We start from the raw sequence: 26,824 nt of genomic DNA on the forward strand, positions 1-26,824 counted from the left end.
CCTTTTAAGTAGAAACGTGAAGGAAAACGTATCACCACCGATGCAGGTTCTGGTGACGGGAATCACCAGCCTTTCTGGAGTCTCTTCCCAGACTCTGAGCTGTGGAATGTCCTTCTGTTCCTTTACTGCCTCCATCCACCACTGACCTCCTCCGTGATCTTCATGCTCTATGTTTTCCTCCAGGCTGTTCTTTGGTTAAATGCTCACTTTGTGAATCATTACAGAAGCTTCATGTGATTTCACCGTGATTTCAATGTGAGGGACGTCAGGGTTTTTAAGCATTTTTAAGGTCACGCATAAAGGAAAGGTCCAGCAACACCACCACCAGCAGATTGTGGTTCTGAGTCCTGCTATGGGTTTTGCAGCAGGTGAAATTGCACCAGAAATTCCTGCTGTGATGTTTACGTGCTCGCACATGTTTGGAAGTGGCTTTGATGTGAGTAGGAACATCCGTTGCTGCTGGAAGGCAACCAGGAACTCGTGGGGTTTGTGGCTCATCACTCAGCCCCTCGCCCCTTTGTTCTGACATTTCACTTACTTGGGTGTATTAATCAAACGCTGCAAACGGCGGACGAGCATCTCATCAAGTCAAACCAACAGCCTCTGCTTAAGGTCTCAAAGTCCACGTTTCTTCCTTCTTTTCACTGGAGATTTATGAAGATGAGGCTTTTTGTACTGTAAGCTACAGTGCAGAATCACGTTCTGCAAAGGCCTGTCAGCTCCAATACGATCCTGACGTCATACAGAGACTCTTCCTCCATCTCACACACTCTGACACACCATATTGTCTACTACAGAAGCACAAATTGTTAAATGGAGTGTACATGACATGGTATTGTTGCGCTTCAGTTGCCAGTTGAGTCCATGCTGGTCCTGGTGTCACGCCATCCTCTAATGAGCCTAAATCCGGAGTGAACCAGCACCTCCACCTCCACAAAGGGAGCCTTTTTCAGACTGTCAACAATCCTGATGGGTCCCTCGTCACACAGTCGCCTGAAGCATTTCAGGGTCCAGCACTAGAAACTGGATCAAACCAGGTCAAATAGGAGGCCTGCAGAGTCCAATGACCTCCATCAGAACCACACCCACATCTGAAGGTTAAAGCCAGCCAACAACAACAAGCTTTAGTTCAAGCAGGTGAACTAAACTTTCAACCAGTGACTGTTACAGTAGTTGCTGCTGAGTTTCTCAGATTAGATTAGATTCAACATTACAATAGATACAACATGTACAGTACGAGCACAGGGCGTTTGACCTGTCGGCTGTCCATGCTAACGTAGAGCAGGTGTGTTCAGTCAGTGGTCAAGGTTGACAACCAGCTGGTTGACATCCCTAGTGAGCAGTGTTGTGCTCAAGGACACACCTGGCAACAGAGCCATTCTGCATCCAGGTGGCTTTAGTTTCTTTTTTCTCATAAAATTTGCTCATAAAATTTTTGAACCAACTCAACATCTCTGATTATTCTTGAATTTCTCGAAATGATGTCATTTCAATAAATTCATAAAGTCCTTTTTAAATGAAATTTTTAAGGTTCTCCTCTTCTACATTCTTCGGGCAGTGCTTCTCATTCACACACTGACTTATATTAGGCAACTGCTACATGTTGTCGCAGCCCCGGCCAAAAGGAGCTGGGAATCGAGTCCCCTGAAGGCTTTTTCAGGTGTCGATGCACAAATGCATTGTGGGTCGTGTTTGGCAAGCTTTAGGCTCAGCATGTGAGTGGTACTAGGGTGAAATTTGACTGCTCCATCTCGTTTTGATCTTTGCCCATGACATTTATAAAGTCCAACTGGTGCAGCAGAGAAACTGTGACACACTGACCTGGATCTGCAGCTCATAATGAGCTGCTAAGTAGACCGCAGTTGAAGCTCCACTTAGTCCTCACGCTCTATAGGTGGTCACATGACCCGTGGCTGCTGCCTATACAGTATAAGGCTCACAGCTACTGATTCAGTCAAACTGCACAGACACCTGTTAATTCGACGAAGATCTTGCTTCAGGAACACCCTGAAGCTCTGTGTCATACAGGATTTAAGGTCATGAGACTTGGATAAACCTCATGGTTCTATTAATACATGCTGCATTTGCAGAAACATGAAATCAGACATAAACGGCAATTTACAGTGAAAGTTCTGTAACTGCAGCAGAAACCAGGTGAAAGTTTACATCTTTTTTCTTCCCTGGTGAGAAAGAATTTAGGACTATCAAGCTATCAGTAGCAGGAGACCCAGCAGCTCTATGGTTCTGGATCAGATCACAGATCATCTATTTACACACGGTTCTGTTCTTGGCTGTTCTGTTTGTTTTTAAGTCACAATGAGAGATGAGGAGCTGAGTACAGCCAAGACCCCAGGATATTTACTTAAGAGACCAGCACAGACCAGCACGGACCCAGTTCAGGATAAACACGTCCTGGTTCTTTGTTTGCTTCAGTTTAGGTTCCCAAATCCCGTTTAAGTGTGTCACGGTGTCCTTCAGCTGGAAACAGACACCAAGTGTTTGGTACTTGTGTGAGAAAGTGCAACGAGAGAGAAAAGAGAAACTGGGGACGAGAGAGAGAGAGAGAGAGAGAGAGAGAGAGAGACAGAGAGACAGAGAGACAGAGAGACAGAGAGACAGAGAGACAGAGAGACAGAGATGGAGACAGACAGGAACACGTTTCAAGAATTGGACCTGTTGGTTTTGTTCATCCGTGGAGACCTAACCTCAGTTGTACAGATCAGTTCAGTGTTAATGAACATGTCAGGCTTCAGGTAGAAAGCAAATGTGGCATGACCCAAGATGTGTCCAGATGTGTCCAGCTGATGTTCTCTCTCCGCTCTGGCCCACCAGCGGCTCTGCCAGCGGTCAGACTCAAATAGCGTCACAGTCTGTTTTTAGACCCTTCTCTGAAAGCGGGTTCTTGGAGCAGCCGGGCTCACTGAACCGTCCTGCCAGCCCGCTCTGGCTCCGATGTGGCGGCCTGTAATGGGCTGCTTCTGTTCAGTGTGCCATGAAGGGATGTGTGGCACAATGAGCTGCAGAGACCGGGCCTGACCCGATGGTTCTGTGGACGTGGGATGGCTTTGTACTGTACGAGACACACAGTTACATAAAAATCCACTAGTAGTAGCCGCGACTCAACTTCCACCTGAGCTCACCTGACTGACATGTCACATTTAAATTGATCAGTTCAATAAATAATATCACTATTCATTATACGTCTCCTGCTTTTCTTTGTATGACCACATTTACTACGACGTCGTCATCAAACCTGCAGATTTGTACAGACTCATTTGAACCGGATGCAGTAAACTCACAGTGCTCCGCTGCAAAAGCAAGAAATTATTTTTTAAATAGTTTTCCCTTGCAGCACCAATGAACCCAGTAGCTGAATGTGTCTGTCATCAGCTTCACATGCTCACATTTCACCCTCCAAACATCTGAATCATCCCCACCTGCCAGCATGTAGCTGGTCTAAAGCAAAGTCCAATTCAGCTGCCAGATTAATGCATTAACATGGTTCCATGGCTGGATGCTCACAGAACTGGGTCAAGGCCAGGGAAACGTCTGGGCTGGTTGTCCTGCTTTAACCCTAAACCCAAGCAAGCAGAACTCTCATATCAGGACTCGAGTCAAACACATCCCACGATGTTTCAAATTGACCAAGGCCAAATTAGAATCCTCCAGTGTTTCCACAGAACAGATGTTTGTCGTGTGGGACACCTGTGATTCTTGTCGCCTTGTCTCTGTCACTCCAGGTCTCGTGCTGCATCTCATCCCTAATCTGGAGACCGTAGGACGTCCAGGTGTCATCGGGTGATGAGTAAATCTGATCTGGACCACGTGAGGAGCGGCTCCTAAGCCTGATCGTGATGCGTGTGGAACACTCCTGGGATTAGAGCTGGGGAGAGCGGGGAGACGCCGCGGCTCAGCAGGGGCGTCCACAGCGGCAGGTAATCGTGTCAGATCGGCTCTGGTCAAAGTCAGCTGAGCGCGGAACTAAAATCATAATAGGATGATCCTCTGCAGGGCAGCAGGGCAGCGGGTCACTACCACAAATACCAGCCGCGTGGGTCCGGTTCCACTTGGACCTGGACCTTTGCACGATTCGTCAGGGACAGGACGGGGTCCAGAAGAAGAGATGAAAAACCTTCAGGTTCCTTCTCTGGTTAATAAGCTACAAGCTCACATATTCTTTTCTCTCCGTGTGAGAATAGTTTCAAAAGCGCTACCAGCTTTCTGTGGGTCTCAAATTAACTGCAGACGTCTCATAAGCTGCTGATCTCTGATAAAAGGTTTCCATAAGTTTGATTAGAAAGTCCTTCAGTTCCCAGCCTCATGCTTATTCATGAGTGTGTTTGTGTGTGTGTGTGTGTGTGTGTGTGTGTGTGTGTGTGTGTGTGTGTGTGTGTGTGTGTGTGTGTGTGTGTGTGTGTGTGTGTGTGTGTGTAGCCTGTAGTCCCTCCCCTGCAGCTCCTCTATATATACACTGAGTGGGTCGGGCAGAGAGCAGGACGAGCTCTGCACCGAGCAGACACAGTGTGTGCAGCAGAGAGGCAGAGCAACAGAGAGACACTCACCTGAGAGCAGAGACGGCCCCACGTAGGTGGACCATGGAAGACTACACCCTGCCCTTCTGGATCTACCTGTTGGTGCTGACTGTGTTTGTTGGTGGAGCTATGAAGAAGATTCTGGCGTCGCACCTGAGCACCGCCCCGACCCTGGTGGCCTGGTTGGGGGCCACTGTGCTGGTGGAGAGCCTGTGGGCGTTCTGCCTGCCAGCAGTGCTGCTGGCGCTGCTCGGCCTCATCTGCTGCATGTACTCGGCTAAAAGGTCGGGATCCCCGTCCACTGCTCTGCCTGCCCGGGACAAGGCCGTCTTCATCACAGGTAGGAGCTCCAAGGTGTAGACTCATTGTTCTGCTGCGGGAGGGCATTAAATGTGCTTGTCAGCTCAGGAGGGCTCTGATACTGTAGCTTCTGTTTGGACCTGCTCCTTTCTCCGCGGCCCCAGCCTTCATTTGCAGACAAACTCCGCCACAGATTTCAGATCTGTCCAGGAGTTCTGTGAAAATGTGTGAAAGCTGTGAAAAAGCTGAAAGCCAGGAACTAATCAGACATAAGGTCAGGTGGCTCCGGTCCAAGGCGGACGGGATTGTGGCGCAAGAAATGTGCAGTTGGTCTGTGTGTGTGTCCAGAGGAAACTTTATGAACAATAGATGCCCGCAGGGGGAGGGGGAGGGGGATTCCCCTCCACAATAAAAGTCACAGTGCGTGCGTGCAGGCGGGCGCGCGTGTGCGCGTGCGTGCGCGCTTGGCCTTGTCTCCATGCAGCCTTAATCACATTTTGCTGCCTGGCGGCCAGCTGGCTGCGGCTCGCTCCGGCTCTTTGTGTCACGGTTAACGAGATAATCAGATCTGCAGATTAATGCGACTGTTTAATAACATCCCACTTTAACTTTGGTAACTGTTTTCTCTCAGACTCTTGTTTAATCCCTGCTCAGGTAACCTAGAAGGTTTAAAACTGCCGTTACCATGGAGACAGATGGATGCTTTGCGTTTGAACACCTGAATATCACACTGTGGTGAAATGAGGTGACCGGTGATGTGAGTTCTTTATAATGTGCCAAGTCATTGACTCACTAATCCTCTGGCCCCGCTTTCAGGCTGGATATGATGTTCGGAACATGATTGGTGTGTTTGTGGAGTTTTTATTACTGGTTCTGGTTCATGCAGCAAAAGGTGCTACAGTACAAAACCTCAAATCATTTCACACTCTGAGTCAAACCTTATAAAAGTAATTGTTTTTCCACCCACTCAGCTTTTAAGTTACCAAACTAGCAGCTAGAGACTCAATGTGAGTTAGTCTGAGCTGCGTGGGTGGCGACAGGCCGACATGTCCGTCCCTCTGGGTTCTCTGCAGCTGTATAAACCCGGATTCCAGCGATTCAAACCCGACTGGACCATGGACATGCTATCGAGTACTTTCTTTAGTGGCTGCTTGAGGATTTGCCATGAAAGCTTTTTCCCATTAAGCAACTCAGCGACAAAAGAAAAGCAGAGCAAACACTACTCATCTGCGTCCTAGAAAGCACTGATAAGACGGTTGTATTTATTTCTGCATGGGTCATAGCCGTGCGTTCACCTAAAGGTTTGTGTTGTCGGGAATAAGCGTCTGTGGAACTGGATGGTAAAACATTAACTGTGTTATCACAATAAGTTAAATAACAAACCAGGAGTTTTCCTCGAGTCTTCATGCAACAACAACCTGCGTGCAAACACTTGGAGACAAAGGTGTGTCCACCTCCCACACAGGAAGGAGCGATGCTTTGATCTGAAAGGAATCTAGGTTAGACAACTACCAGCCTCTGAACTGTTGACATCCACTCAGTGAACTCAGTTTGATGGGTCCAGCACACAGAACCAGGAATCTAGACAAGAAACAACGATGAGCTGCAGCTTCTGAAGTCAGTTCTGCCTTTGTCAGATTAATATCATTATCAGATGCATTTTCTTTATGTTTACTACTGTGGGACTCAAGGTACAAAATACAATGGCTCTATGATAACAGTCTCGGCCAAAGGAAGATGTGGGCACAGCGATTTACAGGCGTCAATCGGACAAAGCCAAAGGAGAGCAGAGCCAGAACCAGAAGAAGCCCAGTGGGAGTTTGGTTTGAGACTCCCTGAATGAAACGAGTTTAGGGAGAGAACAATATAATGAACTGTAAATCAGATCCCATAGATGTTTAAGGCTTTGGTGTCGTGCTGAGTAATCCCAATCAGGTCAATATAAACTGCAGACTAAGCTGTTTATTGGCCCAGCCAGAGAACTTCAGGAGGTCGTCTGTCGTCTTGGCAACATGGCCCGAAATTCCTGAGGGATCCAAACATCACCAGTCCAAAAGCTGCAGATGCAAAGTGTAGATACAGTATCACCAACGCTGGGGAGGTATGTATGACCCAGTGGGTCCTGAACCCAGAACCAGAACTCAGTTCTTAATTGGCTCTGGCCAGGTTCAGCACAGGGTCACTCTGGAAATAAGAGCAGCGGAAAAAGGTTCCTGGTAAACCTCTTAAAACGCCAACTGACGTGAGCGCCTCCAGCCTCAGTCAGCACATGGAAGCCTGCGGGTTTGTCCTCCATTAACCGTCGGACTGGATCGGGCCCGGTCCTGTACTGTGAGCACAGAACCACCTGGATTCACTGGACGAGGAGGCTGAAACCGTTTGTTGCTGACCCCGTGAGACTCTGACCTTTAGTAAACACCACGCGAGCGAACTTGACACTCCTGTGCCACGCTTCCTTCCTTGCTCTTTGTTTCACACACCACATCGACCCCCCCGTGCTTCTTCCCCCACACTTGACATAAGCAGAGTTTACCTCAGTTCAGGCTACTAAAAATAAGGGACCAATCAGGGCTGATGAGCAGGGTTTGTGGGTCCCATGTGTGTGAGTGATTTGTCAGCAGAGGAAACTGAAACTGCTCTGTTCTCCGATTACACACCAATAAGTCCTCACAATCACAGTGTTACATAATGTTTGTGCGGCGCTGAGCAGCTCTGGATGCTCATCATTAGCTTCTGAATCCTGGGTATTTAAAGATTTGACTCTTTGTTCACTTCCTGTTTCATGACCTCTGATCAGAGTTGGACAACACTGCAGTTACTGCAGTTTCCAAGAAATGAAGCAACGGTGAATCTAGCTGTTGTGTTGTGACACTAAATCAAACCTGAGCAGCATTTTACATGTTGCTCAATGTTTGGATGGAACTGTCAGGATGTGTTTACACAGTGTTACAGAATGTGGTTCCAAAGCCATGTCCTGACAACTGTTGATGAGATTTTCTGGTGTCACAGTTTCAACCTCTTGTCATTAAGCAGGAGCATTTGAACCCTGTGCCGTCATTCACAGGACTCAGCACCTGTAATTCCTTCTATGCAAAGCTGGATCTGCTGTGAGCAGATGCTCAGCTTTCGCCCACAAACAGATGTGCACATTTATTTTCATCCAAGGGGCCCCTATCAGGCGCTGGTCCCATTATGTAACACTGGTCATCCTCCAGGTCCTGCAGTGACTCCGCTGCCACGTGTTCAGCTGGGATCATTTTGATCTGTTCTTTTGTGTGTCAGACACAAACCCAGCTGAGCGTCAGTTGGATGGAGACAGCAGAGGTTAAGTGCTCAGACAAAAGGTCAACGATAGATGGGACAAATAATGCAGAACGGGATCTATCCGACAGCCAGAACCAAGCAGCTTAACACAAACAACAGGTTCTGCGGTAACAATGGCTTCTCCTGATTTAGTTATGAGCTTCACAGGTAACAGTTTCTGCTGACTGTGATTTAAAGACGTCTGAAAAAGGTTTGAAGGGCTTACCAAAAGTACACAATGACAATAAAAGTCACAATGAGCCTCTAAAACCTGTTTGGTCACAATTGGAGAGGTTGATGTGCACCCAGGTCCAAACAAAGCTGCGTCTGATGTGCACTTCATGCCTAGAGGACACAAGCTCCAGTCATCTGTGAAATGTTTGGCAAACAGTGACAGCACAGGTTTAGAGCTGGAAGCAGTGAAGCAGGTGTAGTAGATGATCTTCCTGTGCTATTTATTCCTAGAACCAAGGACATGGGGCGAGGCAGCGAGCAAATGCCTACACGCTCCCGGCAGAACCTCCCTGAAGACACCTGCAGCACAAAAGAACAAGCAGGATCGGGTTTTAGGCAGCGTCAGGGGAGCCACTGTATGAGAGCTGAGCTGCTCCTGAACATGACACCTGAACCCAAGCAGGACAACAGCTGTCAGCTTGATAAAGTTACGTAAACAGTTTCAGCAAAACACACAGTTAATGATCTGCCTCGGGTTTGTAAAGATTCCCTTTGGCCTGACTGAAAAGCTCCAGACCTGTGAACAGAGGACTGCTTTTGTAGCAAAAAAGTTCCGCGGCCATCGGCCTATTGTTCAGACATCCCACCTTCTCTTCTTCTCTCTCTGTGATGCTGCAGGTTGCGACTCTGGCTTTGGGAATGCGACGGCAAAGCGCCTGGACGCTCTGGGCTTCGAGGTTTTTGCCACCGTGCTGAACCTGTCAGGAGACGGCGCCAAAGAGCTGCAGAGGACCTGCTCCGCCCGTCTCACCCTACTCCAGGTGGACATCACTCAACCGCAGCAGGTCCAGCAGGCGCTGCTAGACACCAAGGCCAAACTGGGCCTCAGAGGTAAGACGGGGACCAAAGAACCATCGCACACAGCTTCAGTTTCCTTCTGCTGCTGCTTCCAGAGCGATTACACAAGTACTTTGTAGACATCTAGACTTGTTTGCAACAGGTCTGTAATTAACAGCTCCAAACACAGAAACCTGATCTGATTTGGAAGAAAACAGACCAGATCAGTGCTGACTGAATTCAATTGTGATAAAGTCTGAATGAGTTGAGTTTATTTTAGTGTGTTACTATAGACGTGGTTTTGCTAAAACTGCAGCTCAGGGTGTTCTTTCCAGAACCAGGACACAGAGGAATGTGCACCGGAGCTGTTTCTGCAGCCTTTTAGGAAACTGCTGACCTGCCAGAGGAGCAGAGTGAATCAAGAGTAGAGAAGCATGTGCAGAGATCTGGTGTTGAAGTGGAGAAGAAGCAGGTTCTCATGTTTCACACGCTGAGCTCACAGAGTGTGTCTGAGGTCACTCGTGATTAAACAGCTCAGACTGCTGGCTTTACCCCGAGTCATTTAAGGTTATGCAGCATTTGTGTGTGTAGTAAAAGCACTAGAAGCATAAAGGTGACTCTCTGTGTGTGTCCTGTGTGCAGCAGGTGTGTGGTGGCAGCACAACTTTTAGTTTAGTCCAGATGTTTGAGAAATGTTGGATGGTTTTAATAAACCTGCTGGAAATAAAGCTAAATTAATAATCTGATAATGAAGCAGATCTTTCACTATCAGCACTAATCACTATTGTATAAAGCAGTTGTACAAAGTAGAACGTACAACCACATCATGTGTTTCCCTAACGTTTGGCCTTGTGTGGATTTTCACAGCTGCAGCGTCTCACATGTAACATCACTCCTGACTCTTCTGGGCTTTAGTCCAGACCTGTTGGACCCTAAGGAGCTGGTCTGTGTGTGTGTTGCAGGTCTGTGGGGACTGATAAACAATGCCGGAGTGTGTGTTAACTTTGGAGATGCTGAGCTGTCACTCATGTCCAACTTCCGTGGGTGCATGGAGGTCAACTTCTTTGGCACGCTCACTGTCACCAAGACCTTCCTGCCGCTGCTACGACAGGCCAAAGGTCGCATCATCACCGTGTCCAGCCCTGCCGGTGTGTTTCTGAAGTGCACATGCACACGCACGCACGCACACATGAAATGTTCAATGTTCGAGAACAGCTGAACCACAGATGAACTGACTGCTACAGTACCTTCAAGCTGCCAAAGCAAATAAAAAAGCAAATAGCGTTTGTGTAACTTTGTCGTCCTGCCAGAGCATCAGAGTATAAGCAATCAATCACACACACAATCTCCCAACCCCTCACAGACCCACACTGTTTCAAACACACCATTAGCAGAGAGGAACGTTTGTCTTTGTTAGCTCAGAAATGAACTGATCCTCCTTAAACCTTTAAGGCGCCGTAGAAACTGCAGCAGTTGTACCAGCATTTACAACCCAACTGATGTGAAGCTGATAACGGGTCAGAATCACTGACTCTGTTACAGCCGCACCTTCACACATTCTTGCAGGGCCTGATCTGATCCCAGCCTGTCAATAAAGGCATCAGTGTCCTTCCTCACACAGCCACTAACTCCCATTGAGCCTGGAATTAATGGCAGATGTCGGTGCTCCTGCACCTCACAGTGACTTGTTGATAGGTCAGACTGTGGTGTTATCTACACTGTATTTAATGACGTGACTGTGATGTGTTTGCAGGTGATCAGCCGTTCCCTTGTCTGTCAGCGTACGGATCATCTAAAGCAGCTCTTAACCTCTTCATCAACACACTGCGCCATGAGCTGGAGCCGTGGGGGGTCCAAGTGTCCATCATCCTGCCGTCTGCATACAAGACAGGTGGGACATTTCTCTGGCTATACTGAGCAGCACTGTCGCCTCACAGTGAGAAAGGTCTGGGTTAAGGTCAAAAAGAGGAGACACAAACAACGGGCAGCAACGTTCTAGACCTAACGGTACTGTAGTGTTCACAGTCCAAACACCCCCTGGTCACAGGTCTGTTGTGCGGTTGTGGATGTTGGCTTAATGTTAGAGTGAAACACAGAAACAACTAATCAGATGATTTCTGGGCCTGATCCATCAGCACAGAACCTCACACCCGTGTCCTGGCGCTGATAGTATACTGTGCTTGTTCCTCACGTTGAACATCACAGGCCTCTTGCTGAGGAAATACTGTCCTAATGAGGACCACATGTGGGACGGACCATCTGTTTTCACATGCACGAAACAAACCGCTGACGTGTGATTTAGAAACTCTGGTAGGACGGGTAGACAGGATTAGACATGGGAGCACAGAGTCCATCCCCACCGAGCCAATGCTGCGGTTTAGAAACGGAACCTCAGCGCATTGGGAGAATTTATTCTGCGGCTGCTGTTTTCTGGAGACACTGGAGAAGAATCCGCGTTAATCAAAGTGACAGCAAAATCACAACTTGGTCAATTCCTGCAGATGTGGCAGAAACAGCCAAGCCAGGGTGAAGATGGACTCATTTCACAAGATGTGATTATGAGTACTACAGAACTACAGAAGTACTCCAAGTGTCCTGTTGAAGCAGATGTCAACATGTGTAACTGATGTTACCTCAACATAGAAAAAATCTGCTTCATACTCTATATTCATTGTTGTACACCCACGTGGTCAGAGTGCTACGCAGCACCGAACCATCACAAACCGGGTTTGTAAAATACTGTAGCTGGACTTTCTTCAGACAGTCAAACAGCTCTGAGAACAGCTGCCACTGGAATACCAGTAACGACAGGATTGTACTTGCTACTTGCTACTGCAATCGCAATTTATTCTTAGCTTTGATATAATGATAGAGAAATATGTGAGTCAGAACCAGATCAAAGGTTCAGACCAAAGTTCAACTGAGATGAGCATAAAATAACCTTAAAATATGTTAAGCAGTAAAAGGACATACAGCACTGAGACCAGATATTTGAGCTCTTTTGTTAGACAGGTTGAGCAGCGATAGTTAAGGAAACGAAGACGTGCAGTGGGGAGACCTGTAGACCCATAGGTGTGAGTGGTTCTGGTGACCTGTCCGGGTTCAAATGAATAGACTAGACTGGTGCTGTGAGATGTTTCTGGTTCTGCAGTTTGTACACTAAGTTGTGTTGTGTTGACCTTTGACCCCGGCTCGGGCCTCGAGTGCAGATGCCGTTGCCACGGTAACGCCGCTCTCTGCTGTCTCCAGGTCATTCCAGTAACTACGCATACTGGGAGCTGCAGCACAAACAGCTGCTGCAGAGTCTGTCCCCGGCGCTGCTGGAGGACTACGGCGAGGACTACATGAACGAGACTAAGGACCTGTTCCAGAGACACGCCAGCCAGGCCGCGCCCGACGTCAGCCCTGTCGTGGACACTATCGTGCAGGCGCTGCTGGCGCCGCAGCCACAGGCGCGCTACTTCGCAGGGCCTGGCGTCGGCCTCATGTACTTCATCCACAGCTACTGCCCCTTCAGCCTCAGCAACCTCTTCCTCCAGAAACTGTTTCTGAAGAAGAAGCTGATGCCGCAGGCTCTGAGGAAGCAGTCGGGCTTCGACCTGAACCTTGGTCTTCACAACAACAACAACAACAACAACAACAACAACAACAACAACAACAACAACAACAACAACAACAACAACAACAACAACAATGAGGAGAAACTGAAGCAGCTGTGACTCATGACTGATGTTGCATAGAGGACCACTTATGTAACACATTCTTAGAGGTGTAGCCTGATTCTATGTGCTGTTTTAAGTTCTTGAAGGGATCAAAATCATTTCTGACCTGTACCTGTTGTCTACGGCCGCACTAGGGCTCACTTTGAGCTCTGGGGGCAGGGCGGAGGTAGGATCCATTAAAAAACAGTTCACCTCCGACAGCTACCGGGTCACAGTGACTCTCCGTGCCTTCATCACACAATCACTGCAGCAGGTTGTTCCAGCGACACAGACGACGGACTGAGTCATGAGTCGCTTGTTCATGTTTCTCAGACATCACCTGCGCTTGTTCTGAGCATGCTCAGTGAAACCCGCTGCTGCAGTGACTCCCCCCTCTTTTCAGCCACACCTTTCTACAGCAGCTCTGATTATGTGTTTGTTTTCTGCATCATACATCCAAAGCCTGCATAGAAACATAATTTCTGATTTATTAATAAAACAACGTCAGGTACGATGATACCCTTTCATTTGATCTGTACGCTGAAAGTTTAAATAACAACAATAACTTCAGCTGCTTTTAGAGTATTTTGTTTGACTAATTTTCAAATTCTTATTCAGAGAAGCTGCTGAAGCATTTAAAAACATAAATTCAGTTTTTGTCTGAAAACAAACACATGGACTAGTTTCTTTTCAATTCTTCTTAATCAGGAACATTTTTCAGACTCTGTAGTGTTTTACCAATAACTTCATGCCAGACAAGTAAAACACAAAGCTGTGACAAAGTCCAACCAAACTCAAACCTCAACAACACAACGTTTTTCCAAATGGACATTTTTACAACACACATGTATTTATTGTGGTGTAGATATGAGTCATTAACACAAAAATGTTAGAACTTGTATTTTCATATTTTCTGCACATGTTGATCGACTGTGTTGTTTCTGTCCCTGCGTAGGCCTGCACTTAGTTCTCTCCTTGATTTATTTTTCTTAAATGAATGTATTTATGACATCTTTTCATTTATCATCACTTAAACTGTGAATTTTATATAAAAATGTAAAACAAAAATAAAAATGTGTATTCACTTGATTCGTCCTTTGGTAGAAATAAAGTGAATGTTTTTCAGCGTTTCCTTCTGTGTTGTTTGTGGTACTGATTCAGATTATCACCCTCTCTACTATACCTGAGGTTGAGTCCAAAAAAATTTGTGTCCTGTAACACAGATTTTTTTCAATCCTCCTTTTACAAAAGCTGAATAATAATCAAAGAATGTGTAATTAATATTGTTATGTAACTGCCCCCTCCCACTTTAATGATATTTCATCAGGATGTGACCCACGGGCTCCTGTAGCTCCTCCACCTTCCTCTGGGATCTGCTATAAAGTATTCTATTAGCTGACGATAACAATAAAGTCTAGCGTGGCGTTACTGTACGTGCACCAAAGGCAGGCAGTGCCGTTACCCTTATTTGCTCTGGAACAGATGACATAAGCAGCAGCAATGACCGCATGGATCGATCAGTTCACTGTCCAGATTAGCTCTGGAGTCGAGGTGAGCTCCACCCCAAAAGCCACCCTGGTGCCAAAGGCTCCTACCACTGTAGGTGCTGCTCTGCTTCATGGCTCCTGCTGGTACTAGCTATTGATAATACATAAATATAGTAGATACTGTGTTTAACAATATCTGGAATATTATATCTAGTGTCACTGACTATAACCATTCGTCAGGTGTGTGAACTCATCCCACCCTGAACATTCTTCATTTGAACTGCTGCCTTCAGGCAGGAGGTAAATGTATAGGACAATTAACAGATTAAGAAACAGTTCCCCAGAGTCATCATTGCCTTAAAACGCAGAAATGTGGTTTAACTGAGCTTGCAATAGTTGGATGTAAATAGATGTGTGTGTGTGTGTGTGTGTGTGTGTGTGTGTGTGTGTGTGTGTGTGTGTGTGTGTGTGTGTGTGTGTGTGTGTGTGTGTGTGTGGTACAACGTACAATGACAGTAAAATTATTTTATTCTATTTTATATTTAAATGAACACACTGCACTTACAGAACCAACCAAAAAACAATCTGCATTTCACAAAACCTTATACACTATGTACAGTGTTGGCTGAGTACATATATATACAACGGGGCGTGTCTGATATGTAGGCTGACCTAGAAACACCTCATGTACTTCCACGCGAAAACCTGGCGTAAGCACGAATCTACACCTACGGTCAGATGTATCAAGAACTATATGAAGTAGAAATGTGTGTGGATCATTACTTGTCAGGATTCTGAGCTGCCTCTGCCAGGGTTAGGGTTACTGTAGGTAACCTAACCTCTATATAAACTCACCCAGCCTGTGCTGAGTCATTGCTATCATTATCATATCGATTCATGCTGCTTCACCATACGACTCATTGCCTGGACTTTGTTGCCACGAACTCGATGTAGGTGGAGAGGCCCTTGAACTCGTTTCTTTGTATGTTTGCTTGCCTCGATTTGCCATGTTCGACTTGTGTTAAATTATGCCCATGTTAGTCACGCATTGCTCGGCTTATAGTATAGGACGTGCATTGGCACCTCTCGCTAGTTCTGTTCAGCCAGTTCTGTTCTGCTCATGTATACTCAGCCATATTCTGCTGAGCTTCGTTTGCTCATGCCCTTAGCTTCCGTTTCTCCGTAGTTAACGCAGTTTAGTTTATGCATTGTTCTGTTTGTGTTTTTGTCCTCCTGATTTGTGTTGGTTTATCTTGTAAAGGAGTGTTTCGTGTTGTTTAAGTTTGTATTAAAGAGACTGTTTTTACCGTTTTCACTGTGCTCACTCTGGCTCTGACTTAATCCAATAGACCTCCAAAGACTCGAGCGGCCATTTTTCATGGCGGGTTGTAACATTACTGACACCGGACAAAAACAATAATAACAATTAATATACAGCGCCACATGTCTGCAGTTAGATGAGAGGATACAAAAATATGCGTAAAATGGTGCAAAATTACATTCGATAACCCTGTTAGAGGATTTATTAGAGAATCTAGTAGTGAATCTAGAGGTGTCCCTTCTTGAAACACGACACATCGAGAAGCTGCACAGCCAGCTCACATCCAGCTGCTGACCACAGGGTTCCAGCCACGGGATCCAGGGGGAGCTGCAGACGGTTCGGGTACTCGCCAGTGGACCCTGAGCCGAACCGTGCCAGCTGTGTGGGATGCAATCATCCGTATGTCAGCAAGGCATCAAGTTCTCATAACGATTAATCAGGGCAACATTAAAGTGCAGTTTGCAGCGAGAGCTGATTTAGCTGATTTAATTGGAGCCATTGACTGGACACATGTTGCTATAAAAGCACTGTCACACGATGAAACATGAGTGAAACATTTTTATTTCATCAACGTACAAAAAATTGGTGATGCACATGTGCAGTTTCAGTAAGCAACATTGTGACGAGGTGCTTTGTGTAATGATGATCCGTTCATTGGAACAGATTTGAAGCTGGTACCAGATTTATTTATTTACCAGCCTTAAGGTCTATCTATCTAATATTAATTCTTGTTGCACAAAGAACCGTGCGGTCAGATCGTCTTCACCTCTTCCTGTTTTGGTGACACTTTGGTGGTTTCGCTTCACGTCCACCTTTATGTCAGACCACTTTTATTTTTTTTTCATTTCTGCTACTGTGCAGAACCTGTAGCACTGACACCCGGACACGCATGGTCCCGCTCGGCGTACTGCACAGATGCAGACCGTATTTAAATGAACATATTTATATATTTTCTGGATTTAAACTTAGGCCAAGTTTCATCCATGCAAGTCTTTATACATGAGGCCCCAGGTCATCTCTCTCTGGATGATCTTCTCAGTGGTCTCTGCGCTTCAGGCTGTAGTTCTGTCTGAGCCTGCGGGGGATTGGTTGATTGTGTTGGTTCCTGTATTTACCTGCTTTTCTGTACATTCTAGCTGACCCGAGGTCACATCATGGGTCACAGGGATCATTTTGGTGAGACCTGTCCCATTCCTCTCTTGACACTTCCTTTGGCATCCACAATCAGTACCTGGGAACATCCTTGTCCTCTGACTCACTTGTAACTTGCAACGGTTCAGTGTTGTGTGACAGCCTCCTTGTCATTACCCACAGGATTGTTTGTCCTTGCTGACACAGGTAAGGCTTCATCCTTCAGGCTGTGAGGAGGCTGAGGTCCACATCCCTCAACATGATGACCACCACCTCACACATACACATAGCCACATCAGTCTTATCCCCCTGTGAGTCGATTTTCACCAGCTCATAAGCTGCACAGTAATATGTCTATGTTTCATATTGTAATGGCCCTTTTCTACATTCCCCTTTCTCCACATACCTGCTTAAATTGTTTTACTTATACAATTTACGGGTTAGAAAGAATTTGAATTAGAAGAGAAATTTAGATGCAATGCATGTCTTGCTCATAGGGTTTTGTTAACGATAAAGCCGACCTTAACTTTGATTTAGATTCCATGTGATTCTCTGACGCTTCCCGCAGGTCCCATGGTTGCGACACAGAAGGCCTCTGTCTCAATCACAGCACATGATGGCTCCACTGGATCAGCAGGTCTCCTGGTGCGTCTCCACGTGTCACTGCAGTTAGTTTGACTGAGAGGCATCGCAAACAAAAGTCCAGCTCAATGATGCTGTTACACTGTGTAAAACTAACTATGAGCCTGTACTATACCAGATTTAACTAAAGCAGGAACTACTGTACTGTAACAAAGAGGTCTGGACACACTGGGACCCAGGACACACTCACTAAGTAGATATGGGGAAATGATTATTGACTAGCTAACACATACCGGGAATATTAGCAAAGTAATTAAGTTAATAATTTTGTAATAATAATAATAATAATAATAATTTAGTTTCTAATGGGACTGAGGAAACCACCTGGTTGCATCACAGATCCCCACAGAACAGAATTCATAATTACTCCAACTGTTCAAGTTTTAACTTTCTAACCAGAGAGAGAATCTCTGAGTTACAGCTGCACTAAAACACCAAAAGTCTTCTCAAAGTTCTCCACACAGACATTGTCTGCAAAAAGGCCCAGCAGAGGTTGTACCTCCTGAGACAGCCCAGCTGCCCCAGGAGCTGCTGACCACTTTCTACACTGCCACCATCCAGTCTGTCCTCTGCACCTCTGTCACCATGTGGTTTGGTTCAGCCATCAAGCAGGACAGACAGACTGCAGCAGGTGGTCCTGTCAGCAGAGAAAATCATTGGGACTGAGCTTTCATCCACTGACCATCTGTACTGGGCCAGAGTCAGAAAACGGGCTGTCAGCATCAAGGACTAAATGAAACGTGGGCTGCAACTTTTAATTCATCATATTTTATTTTACAATTTTTATGTGGTTAAGTGTTTAAAACTTTGAATAATATGTAAACAAATAATGTTCGGTATGAGGGTATAAAAAGACCAGATGCAATTTCATGTTTTTCTTCTGCAAATTTGGCAAATAAAACTGATTCTGTTTCTGACTCTGCCTTTATAACAGTAACTGCAGTGACAGCTGTTACTAACACTGAGGTGGCTCAGATTCTTATGCTTCTAATTCACTTTGGGCTCATCCTTCACAGAACCTTCCACCTGCACTGCATCTGAACTTTATTCTTCTTCGATCAAAATAGTTCAGTTTCTGAATCAGTTCAGTTTTATTAATCATCAAACTAAAGGAAATCAGTAGTGCCTTTCTGTTCGGAGGCTGATCTTTGTTCTTCTTTGAGCATCAGTTTGTAAAAACACAACTTAGTACATACTGTAAGATGTCAAACACAAGGCAAGATCACAGCACCCAAAACCTGGAACCATGGAGACTGATTCAGCACCAGGATTCAACTTTGTGTTCTGCTCATGCTGAAAAGTTTGATGTTTGCATTATTTCATCTTTTATTCATCTGCTGCTTTTCCAGCGTCAAAACATATTTCCCATCTTGCGATCATGTGTTATGTGATCATAATGAACCATTAGCTTTTGTCAGCTACAGATTGTATGTGTGTGTGGAGCTGTCCCCCTCCTCAATGACTCCTCCAGGGCGGGTTGACCCGACCCATCCCGTCTGCCTGGACTGCCACACTCATCATTGTGTCCACTAACGAAGGCTTTTAATGAGGGTCAGTCAAAGGCCAACAGCACAGACATAGTGCATAATCCTGGAAAACAATGCATCCTGGATCAACAGGTCCTGGATCAGCAAGTCCTGGAGCTGCAGGTCCTGTATCTGCAGGTCCTGGATCTGCAAGTCCTGGTTCAGCAGGTCCTGGATCTGCAGCTCAGGTACTGCAGGGTTATAAGGAGCAGCTCAAGCAGTTCTAGCATCTAGACAGAGTGAACCGGTGAGTTTAGTGTTTATTCATGTGTTCACAGGCTTCATGGAGATGATTGTTAATGATTGTTTTTCCTGCCTTGCTTTCTCTCTCCTGCAGCCAAAACTCAACAAAAATACACAACTCACATCATGAAGTTACGTTAAGACGCTTGTTCACTAGTTCACCAAGTGTAAGCCAACATTTAAACCGCTCTCACATCAGTTTATATCACTGTGGAGCTGACAACTGCCGCCCCCTGCTGGACGACGTCTCTTAATACGTTCCGGAAACTGTTTCCAGATCGGTTTATATAACGTCATCCACGGGGCGGGGTTAGCCAGAAAGCGTTACCAAGGTTACTGTGTACACTGCCGGTGAACGGTGGGAGGTGGCGTCTGCTAGGCTAACGGGCTAACAGGCTGGGTACCGGAGGATGAATCACCAGCTGCCATTAATCATTTACCATTTGCTGAAAATTACACGTTAAAGCTGCCGCTGGAAACGCGGACCACGTTTCTCGGCGCATCCGAGCCAGTGCAGCATCAACTGGGCCGAAGAAGGAGCGAGCCGCCGTTAGCGCATTAGCAACCAGCCACTTCCACCGGGATAATCTGAATATTAGCCCGATGTAGGCGTCATCCCCGGGGCGCTCGGTGCGGTCATGTAGTCGCTTAGCACCGAGCTAGCTCCGCTGGCCGGAGGACGGGATGGATGTGAGTTAACTGCGGATCTGGGAAGGTCTAGCCCGGTGCTGGAGCGGAGGGACCGGTGGGAGCGGAGGGCCCGTTATCCCAAACTAACCGGGCGAGCAGCGGGTCGGCAGCCGCAGATGCTGCCCGACCGACCGCCACACGGGCGACATCAGCGTGACTGCGCCTGGTGAGGGAGGCTCATCATACAAAAGCAGCTCATTTCCCAGTTTTCTTTTCTATTGATTTCGCCACAGACTAATTGAAAAGGAGTCTTCACCTAATTGTGTAATGAACTTATTGATGACACAAATTCTGGACACCTAGAAGTTGAGTCAGTTCGACCCAGAAGGACGACGTCCGGATGCGCTGACCCAACTTCCAAACAATCTCACCTGGATGACTGGGAATCTTCACCGGTCAAGGCGTGGAGGCAATTCCCCATGATGTGTGACAGACGGGCGTGTTGAATATGCAGCAGATACGTCGCTTTGTGCTGGTGGATGCAGCATCAACGCGTCTGTAAACGTTCGTAACCTCCCATCTGTGTGTGTGTGTGTGTGTGTGTGTGTGTGTGTGTGTGTGTGTGTGTGTGTGTGTGTGTGTGTGTGTGTGTGTGTGTGTGTGTGTGTGTGTGTGTTCAGACCTCTCTGCGTTCTGTGATGAAAACCTTGCTCTTTGACTAAACCCCCGCTCCTTTGTGCAGTATGGATGTTTGCAGCAAGAACCAGAACCGCACGGTGCCGGTCAGCGATGACGGTCCACACCGAGCCGATGTGCCGCTCTGCTCTCGGACCAACGGCTGGACGTGGCCCCCCCACCCCTTCCAGCTGCTGGCCTGGCTGCTCTACGTCTACTTTGCCATCACTGGCTTTGGTGTGTTTGTGCCTCTGCTGCCGGCCCATTGGATTCCTGCAGGATATATTGTATCCTTATTATTATATTGGTTATGGATATACTGTATATTGGTTATAGGAGGATGTCTTAGATCTGGTAATTCTTCCATGTGGTCCACTACAGTCCTGATCTATGTGTCAGTGCACGGGAATCATGTTCGTCTGTCACCTGTGTGTGCACGTCATGGCCGTGTCCGTCGACCCAGCCGACTACAACGTCAGAACCAAGAGCGACAAGGGTCCAATACCAGTGTTCGACCGCTCTAAACACACACACGTCATCGAGAACTGCCACTGCTACCTGTGCCAGGTGGACGTGTGAGTACCACACACATACAATAACCCGACATACAACCGTCTTCTGCATGTTTGCTCACACTGTGTGGCCGGTCAGGATCTTCCAGACATGTCTCAGGAGACAGAGCCTCTATGGGCTGCAGCTCCTCTTGGTTCCTTCACACAGTCAGCATGTTCTATCGTAACCTGGCTGCTAAATCTCCACCCTGCCACACATCAGTATTCAGGTTACTTCTGCTTGATTGAAATTTATGCTGGTTGTTACTACTACTACTATTACTACTACTACTACTACTACTACTACTACAATAATTAAGCATAGATTAATGCCAGAATTTAAAGGAAACATCAACAACTGCAGTAACATGTTTAATTTAGTCTACTGTAAATAATTAAAGTACTCAGTGAAGCACAGGAGCTCTGATGTGGATCATTGGGGCTCTGAGCTGCAGGGGAAGCCACAATAAACCAGGTCAGTGTGTTGGTTCCTCCCAGAAGGAAAGAGAAATAGGTCAGAGGAGTCACTATGCACCAATCAGCGTTAGCAGAATTAAATAAATCAGTGTTGTAGTATGTACAGTCGCGCACATGGGATGGAAATGTTAGTAACCCTGAGCCACCCCTTTACTGGCTCCATGTGAGTATGGTATGGAGAGCTGTACAAAAGCTGTGGTTTTAGCACTTGGCTGGTCTGGAGCATTAATGTTTGTGTTAAAACAATGCAAAGAAATTAAGACATGGGCTCAGAGGAGCACCGGCAGCTCCACTCAGCAGCCCAGGAGACCCATTAACCTCTCCTGTGAGGAGGGCGGGGGCGCCTGCAGCTTCTGTTTGTTTGTTTGTTTGTTTTCTTGGTGTGGTTCTGCTGGTTTTCAATCCTCACACTGAACAGACAACAGCTGTATCAAGAAGAAATATTCCCCTGGCAGATAAAGCTTGAAGGCTTATAAAACAATTACCAAACAGTCTAAAGTAAGAACATTTACTCATTAGTGCAGAGGGGGGGGGGGTCAAACTCTCTTTCTGCTTTTCCATCACTTTGCCACCGCTCCTACTGATCACCTCCACTGTCTTCAATCGACCAGCAGGGGCACTCAAGGACCACAGTGTGACACATGTCCATTAGTGTAAATCACTCAAAACAGTTGTCAGTCGTCTCAGTAGTTGACGTCCCAGCACTTCCCTTTGAAGCCAGACCCTAAAAAGCTGCACCTCAAACCCTACACACCTTCTCTGTGCAGTCATAGTCTGGTCCATGATTGAGGTTCATAAAACTGACAAGAGTTCTGGATCAATGCCTCATAACGTAAATGAGCCTGAAGTGGAGTATGTTGTCATGTCTCCATACAGCAAAGTCAACCTGATGAGTTTGGCCTTGAAACACTGTGGCAGGTCCCTAAAATCCATGCATTCGTGAATGCCTTTAATTTTTGTTGAACAACGACACTGAAATCTGTTTGTTGTTGCTTGTGTGACATTTTATGTAGTACTAGGACCTGAACAGACCATAGTAAGAGATTTGTGTGTTTAAATCATCTGATAACTGTAGTAACTAGTGCCATCAAAGGGAAGAACTGCCCAAAAGTTACTAAAGTGACTGTGTGTTGACAGAACGGTGGGTTTTCTGTTTCAGGGGCCCGAAGTCGAAGCACTGCAGCGCCTGTAACAAGTGTGTGGAGAACTTCGATCATCACTGTCGCTGGCTCAATAACTGTGTGGGCAGGAGGAACTACAAGTGAGTCACCTCTACTGAGCATTGCAGTAACAACAGGTAAAAAGGGAATGGAAGGAGCAGTGTAAGACATCTTAATGACAATGTTAGGCTAAGATGTTAGATGTTGGGCTAAGATTCCCTCAGTTAAATCATTGGAACTGATCCTTTAGACTAGACTTTGGGTTGACTCCAGATCCACATGGACCGTGTGGATGTGATCATCATCTGCATGTATTGTCTTCTCTGCAGGTTCTTCCTCCACAGTGTTATCTCTGCGCTGGTGGGGGTCTGCCTAGTCCTGGTCGTTGCCTCTTACGTCTTTATCGAGTTCTTTCTGGACCCGTCCAAACTCCGCACTGACAAACACTTCCTGGGTGAGCCTTTGACCCTGTAGTGTGTGTGTGTGTGTGTGTGTGTGTGTGTGTGTGTGTGTGTGTGTGTGTGTGTGTGTGTGTGTGTGTGTGTGTGTGTGTGTGAAAGGTGTTGTGTGAAATGTGAGATTTCCGCCCCAGTCCTTTCCAGCAGACTAACTTGTGTGTCCTGCAGTGAGGAACGACACAGGGGTGTGGTTTGTCTTCCTGCCTGTGGCTCCTCTCACGGCGGCAGCTGCAGTGATTCCTGCTCTGGCTGCCATCACCGTTACTCTGGGTCTGCTGTCGTCTGTGCTACTCTGTCACCTGCTCTGCTTCCACATCTACCTGAGTACGACCTGCACACACCTGTCACATCTAAATGCCCATCTGCTATTACATTGGTTTAACATTTACCAATAAGGTTGTGATGTTAACTTTTATATTTATACAAATATTCAGCCAATATGAAAAAATAAAGCAACAGAAATTTAAAATAAAGAAGGTGAACTGACTGACTGTATTCTGTTCCTGTGGGCATTACAGTGTGGAACAGACTCAGTACATATGAATACATTGTGCGGCAGCGTCACCGTCTGGACAGAGACTCCCGGAAACCAGGATCGGGGAGGAACACTACAGCTCCTTCAGTCATCAAGGTCCAGTACTAAATTTAGCCGTTACATCAGGGCGTGACGTGACACATATTTATATCCTTATTGAGCATGCTTTATTATTAAAAAAAACACTAACAACAAGTGGAAGCTTTTCAAAGAGTCACTGGGACAAATGCTCTCCCTGCTGATCACCTTAATCAGCTGTCAGTTGGCTCATCCAGCTGTGGATCGACTGTACATACCTGATGTACAGTAGGTGATCAGTAGGAGCTGTGGCAGAGAAAGATGGAGTGGACCTCAGGACCACAGAGTGACGCCTGAGTCCTGAAGGGAACAAATTATAGATTTATGTTAAGGCATCACTCTGAAAAAGGAGGCTCCTGGTTCTTGTGATGTTCCTCAGATGGAAGTAGGCGGTTCTATAGACTTATATACTGTATGACATAAAGGAGTGGTCCAGATCATCATTGGTTAAGTACAGTAATAGTAAATGGTATGTAATGGTGGAAGCAAGACTAATCGTGTCCTCCCTTCTGTGCTGTCCCCCCACAGGAGGTGAACTACTCAGGGACTCTGGGTTATACCAACCCTCAGCTAGACGTCGAGGAGCCCATTGCTGTGAGGGAAGAGGCGGAGTGAGTTCTAAACCTGATAACGCCTCAGTAGAGCTGAATGAAATCCAGATCCCTGCAGACTCTCGGTCCAGACGTTGGTGTGACCTGTTACTGTGGAGACTGTTTTCTTCGCAGAAAACAACATGTGCAGAACAAATTCCTTGGCCACCGTTTCCAGAGTTTACTGTGTGTTTACGCCTTGTGTATGAATAGACGTCATACTTTCAGCTATTCCAGGTTTTTATCTCAGTGGGTCAGAAAACGACAATGAGAGCTGGATCCAATTAGATGTGTGTTAACACGTTACATTTCCTCCACATTGACTGTGTGCGTATGTGTGTCAGCTACCTGGCTAACGGCGGAGTGAGACCACTGTCCAGCCCCGTCAGGGAGGAGCAAGCTGCAGCTAGTGTCGCAGAGCCCAAAGCAGGAGCACACACACACCAGCGTCCACAGGTAACACACATACTGCACTGGTCCAGGGGAAGGTCATGGAGGGTGTGGTCATGGTAAATCCCCCATTCTGTTTTCTTGTGTGCAGGTGGAGCAGACACTTGAAATTTATGATTTGTGTTACAGAAGAAGAAGAAGAAGAAGAAGAAGGTCTGGAAAGTTCCAGCAGAGGTGGAGAGAGGTCACGGCCAGAGTGCAGTGCTGCCTCCCGGTACAAACACAAATATCTGGTTCTCTACCTGAAAATGTTCAGAGCAGGTTTAGGTTTCCTGGCAGATAAAGTCCTCTTCATGTTGGACGTGAGCTGGTTTGAGTGATGTGTAGCTGGAGGTTCGTTGATCAGCGTGGTAGCATGTTCTCCACTGTTCTCTGGTGTTTTCTTATGTTGTCATTCGTTTCACTCTGTTTTCCAAGTTTACCAAGTTTAACCCAGTTTGTCTCGTCCAATGCTCTCTGGTCTGGTTCCTACTCACATTCTGTAGAAACAAACATTCACCTACCCTACTGTAACTTTTAACATGTCACAGTGGTATTTCTCACTCTCACCTTGTTCCGTGTGAACAGTCGGGGTCTTTACAGACCTTGTAACCTGTGTCTTTGTGTCGTTCTCCAGCAGGGCCAAGCAGCATGTCCACTGTGTCCCTGGGCCAGCGACTTCCTTTTCCAGCATTCCCTCTGAGGGCCTCTTTGCCTCCTTTGGCCCCGGGCCCCATCCAGGCTGCTGGCCCTCCTGCTGAGTACCACTCTGACTCTGCAGAATCTTTGGAGGAGATCCCGGTGGCTTTGGCTAAACTCGGCTCCTCGTCCTCTGCCGCTGTTGATGTGTCCTCACACAGAACTGTCCCTTCGTTTCCCCTACCGTCCCCCCAGCCCAGGACTAAGAGGAAGGCTTCTTCCTTCCGCACCAATAAAAGCATGGAGCTGAAGTTTGAGATGGCCTCCACTCAGCCTCCTACTGTGTTCGTCAGCCGGGCCAGTGGGGAGGAGGCCATAAGTCTGGGTAGGAGGATCAACTCTCAACTCTGCTCCAAGTCCGGGTCCAGACCAGCATCTCGGGGGTCACTGAGTTCAGGTGCAGCCTCATGGACAGAGCAGTGACCGGAGTCTTTGCAGCTGTACAATAACTTTTAGTTTTCTTTGTTTTTTAATTTGTTTTGCCAAAGCTCAAATCGTGCCTGTGCTCAGTCTTTATAGTTTTAGCTTCTGGTCTCCATATCTTTTTTTTTACGTTGAGCTGCTGCCTTCTCCTGTGTCCACCTTCACATGTTAATACTTTAACATGATAAACAGCTGACATCTGAGCTGATCATCATTATCTTCATTTTATTATTTTATCATTTTTTGTTCAAATTAAACAAACTGTGGTTTTCGGGTGGCCCCCATTTTTCTAGTCTAAACTAAACCAATCTCAGTGTGTGACAATGAGAGAAAAGGATTCAGCTGAATGTTCACATAAGACTCTGAACAATAAATATAAGAAGAAACATCAGGTTCTGATACTTTTACAACTATGTGCACTTAGATTGCATTGTGCTGAATCTGTGCTATCACTGATGGGATCTGATGCTCTTTACTCCATGTGAGCTGGGTTTGTGATCCAGAAGAAGCCAGTAAACCTACTGTACCATATCCAAACTCTCAGCACTAGGAGGATGTGAACGGTACCATACAGACCACAGCCACCGGCTGGATGGAAGCAGTGATCCAAAGAACCGCATGCTGGCTCAGGTTTCTATGTTTGTCTGTCATCAGTGCAGCAGCCACACGTTTGGTTCCTGCTGTCACAACTTTGTGTTCCAAACTTTAGTCGGATTTTCTTGTGATTTTCTATCTTAACTGTTTCTTATGTAATATCCTGGAGAACAACATGGACAGTAGTGACACTGAGGATGAGACCAGCTGGAAGCTAATTCTGAATGAGTGATAGTTTTTATGCACTAATCGATCCTGTGGGTCAAAGGGGAAGATGATCGGAGACCAGACTCATCACTGGAGTCTAACAACAGAAGCAGCTAAAATC

The 26,824-nt window shown here is 46.5% G+C and overlaps 2 protein-coding genes across 8 annotated transcripts; both read left to right on the top strand.

Annotated features, from left to right (window-relative positions):
* The first annotated feature begins 4,484 nt into the window (after positions 1 to 4,484).
* hsd11b2 (hydroxysteroid (11-beta) dehydrogenase 2) lies at positions 4,485 to 13,977 on the top strand. 2 transcript variants are annotated; one of them, XM_029144732.3, is made up of 5 exons: positions 4,485 to 4,872; positions 8,988 to 9,200; positions 10,109 to 10,294; positions 10,900 to 11,037; positions 12,396 to 13,977. In XM_029144732.3, exons 1-5 carry the CDS (start codon positions 4,596 to 4,598, stop codon positions 12,863 to 12,865), a joined length of 1,284 nt encoding a protein of 427 aa, XP_029000565.1. In that variant the 5' UTR covers positions 4,485 to 4,595; the 3' UTR covers positions 12,866 to 13,977. The 2 variants fall into 2 exon arrangements, with proteins under 2 accessions (XP_029000565.1, XP_029000566.1); XM_029144733.3 differs by having other exon boundaries at positions 4,731 to 4,872; positions 8,601 to 9,200.
* A 5,568-nt stretch (positions 13,978 to 19,545) lies between these two features.
* Positions 19,546 to 26,293, top strand: zdhhc1 (zinc finger DHHC-type containing 1). Of its 6 annotated transcripts, none has more exons than XM_055507480.1 (11): positions 19,546 to 20,391; positions 20,570 to 20,789; positions 20,902 to 21,077; positions 22,690 to 22,791; positions 23,020 to 23,144; positions 23,317 to 23,472; positions 23,667 to 23,779; positions 24,290 to 24,372; positions 24,696 to 24,807; positions 24,931 to 25,015; positions 25,421 to 26,293. In XM_055507480.1, exons 2-11 carry the CDS (start codon positions 20,571 to 20,573, stop codon positions 25,900 to 25,902), a joined length of 1,653 nt encoding a protein of 550 aa, XP_055363455.1. In that variant the 5' UTR covers positions 19,546 to 20,391; position 20,570; the 3' UTR covers positions 25,903 to 26,293. The 6 variants fall into 6 exon arrangements, with proteins under 6 accessions (XP_055363455.1, XP_055363456.1, XP_055363457.1 ...); XM_055507481.1 differs by having other exon boundaries at positions 24,934 to 25,015; XM_055507482.1 differs by having other exon boundaries at positions 24,937 to 25,015.
* The last annotated feature ends 531 nt before the right edge of the window (positions 26,294 to 26,824 follow it).

The sequence above is a fragment of the Betta splendens genome, chromosome 3, assembly GCF_900634795.4.
Source record: "Betta splendens chromosome 3, fBetSpl5.4, whole genome shotgun sequence".
NCBI classification, from domain to species: domain Eukaryota; kingdom Metazoa; phylum Chordata; class Actinopteri; order Anabantiformes; family Osphronemidae; genus Betta; species Betta splendens.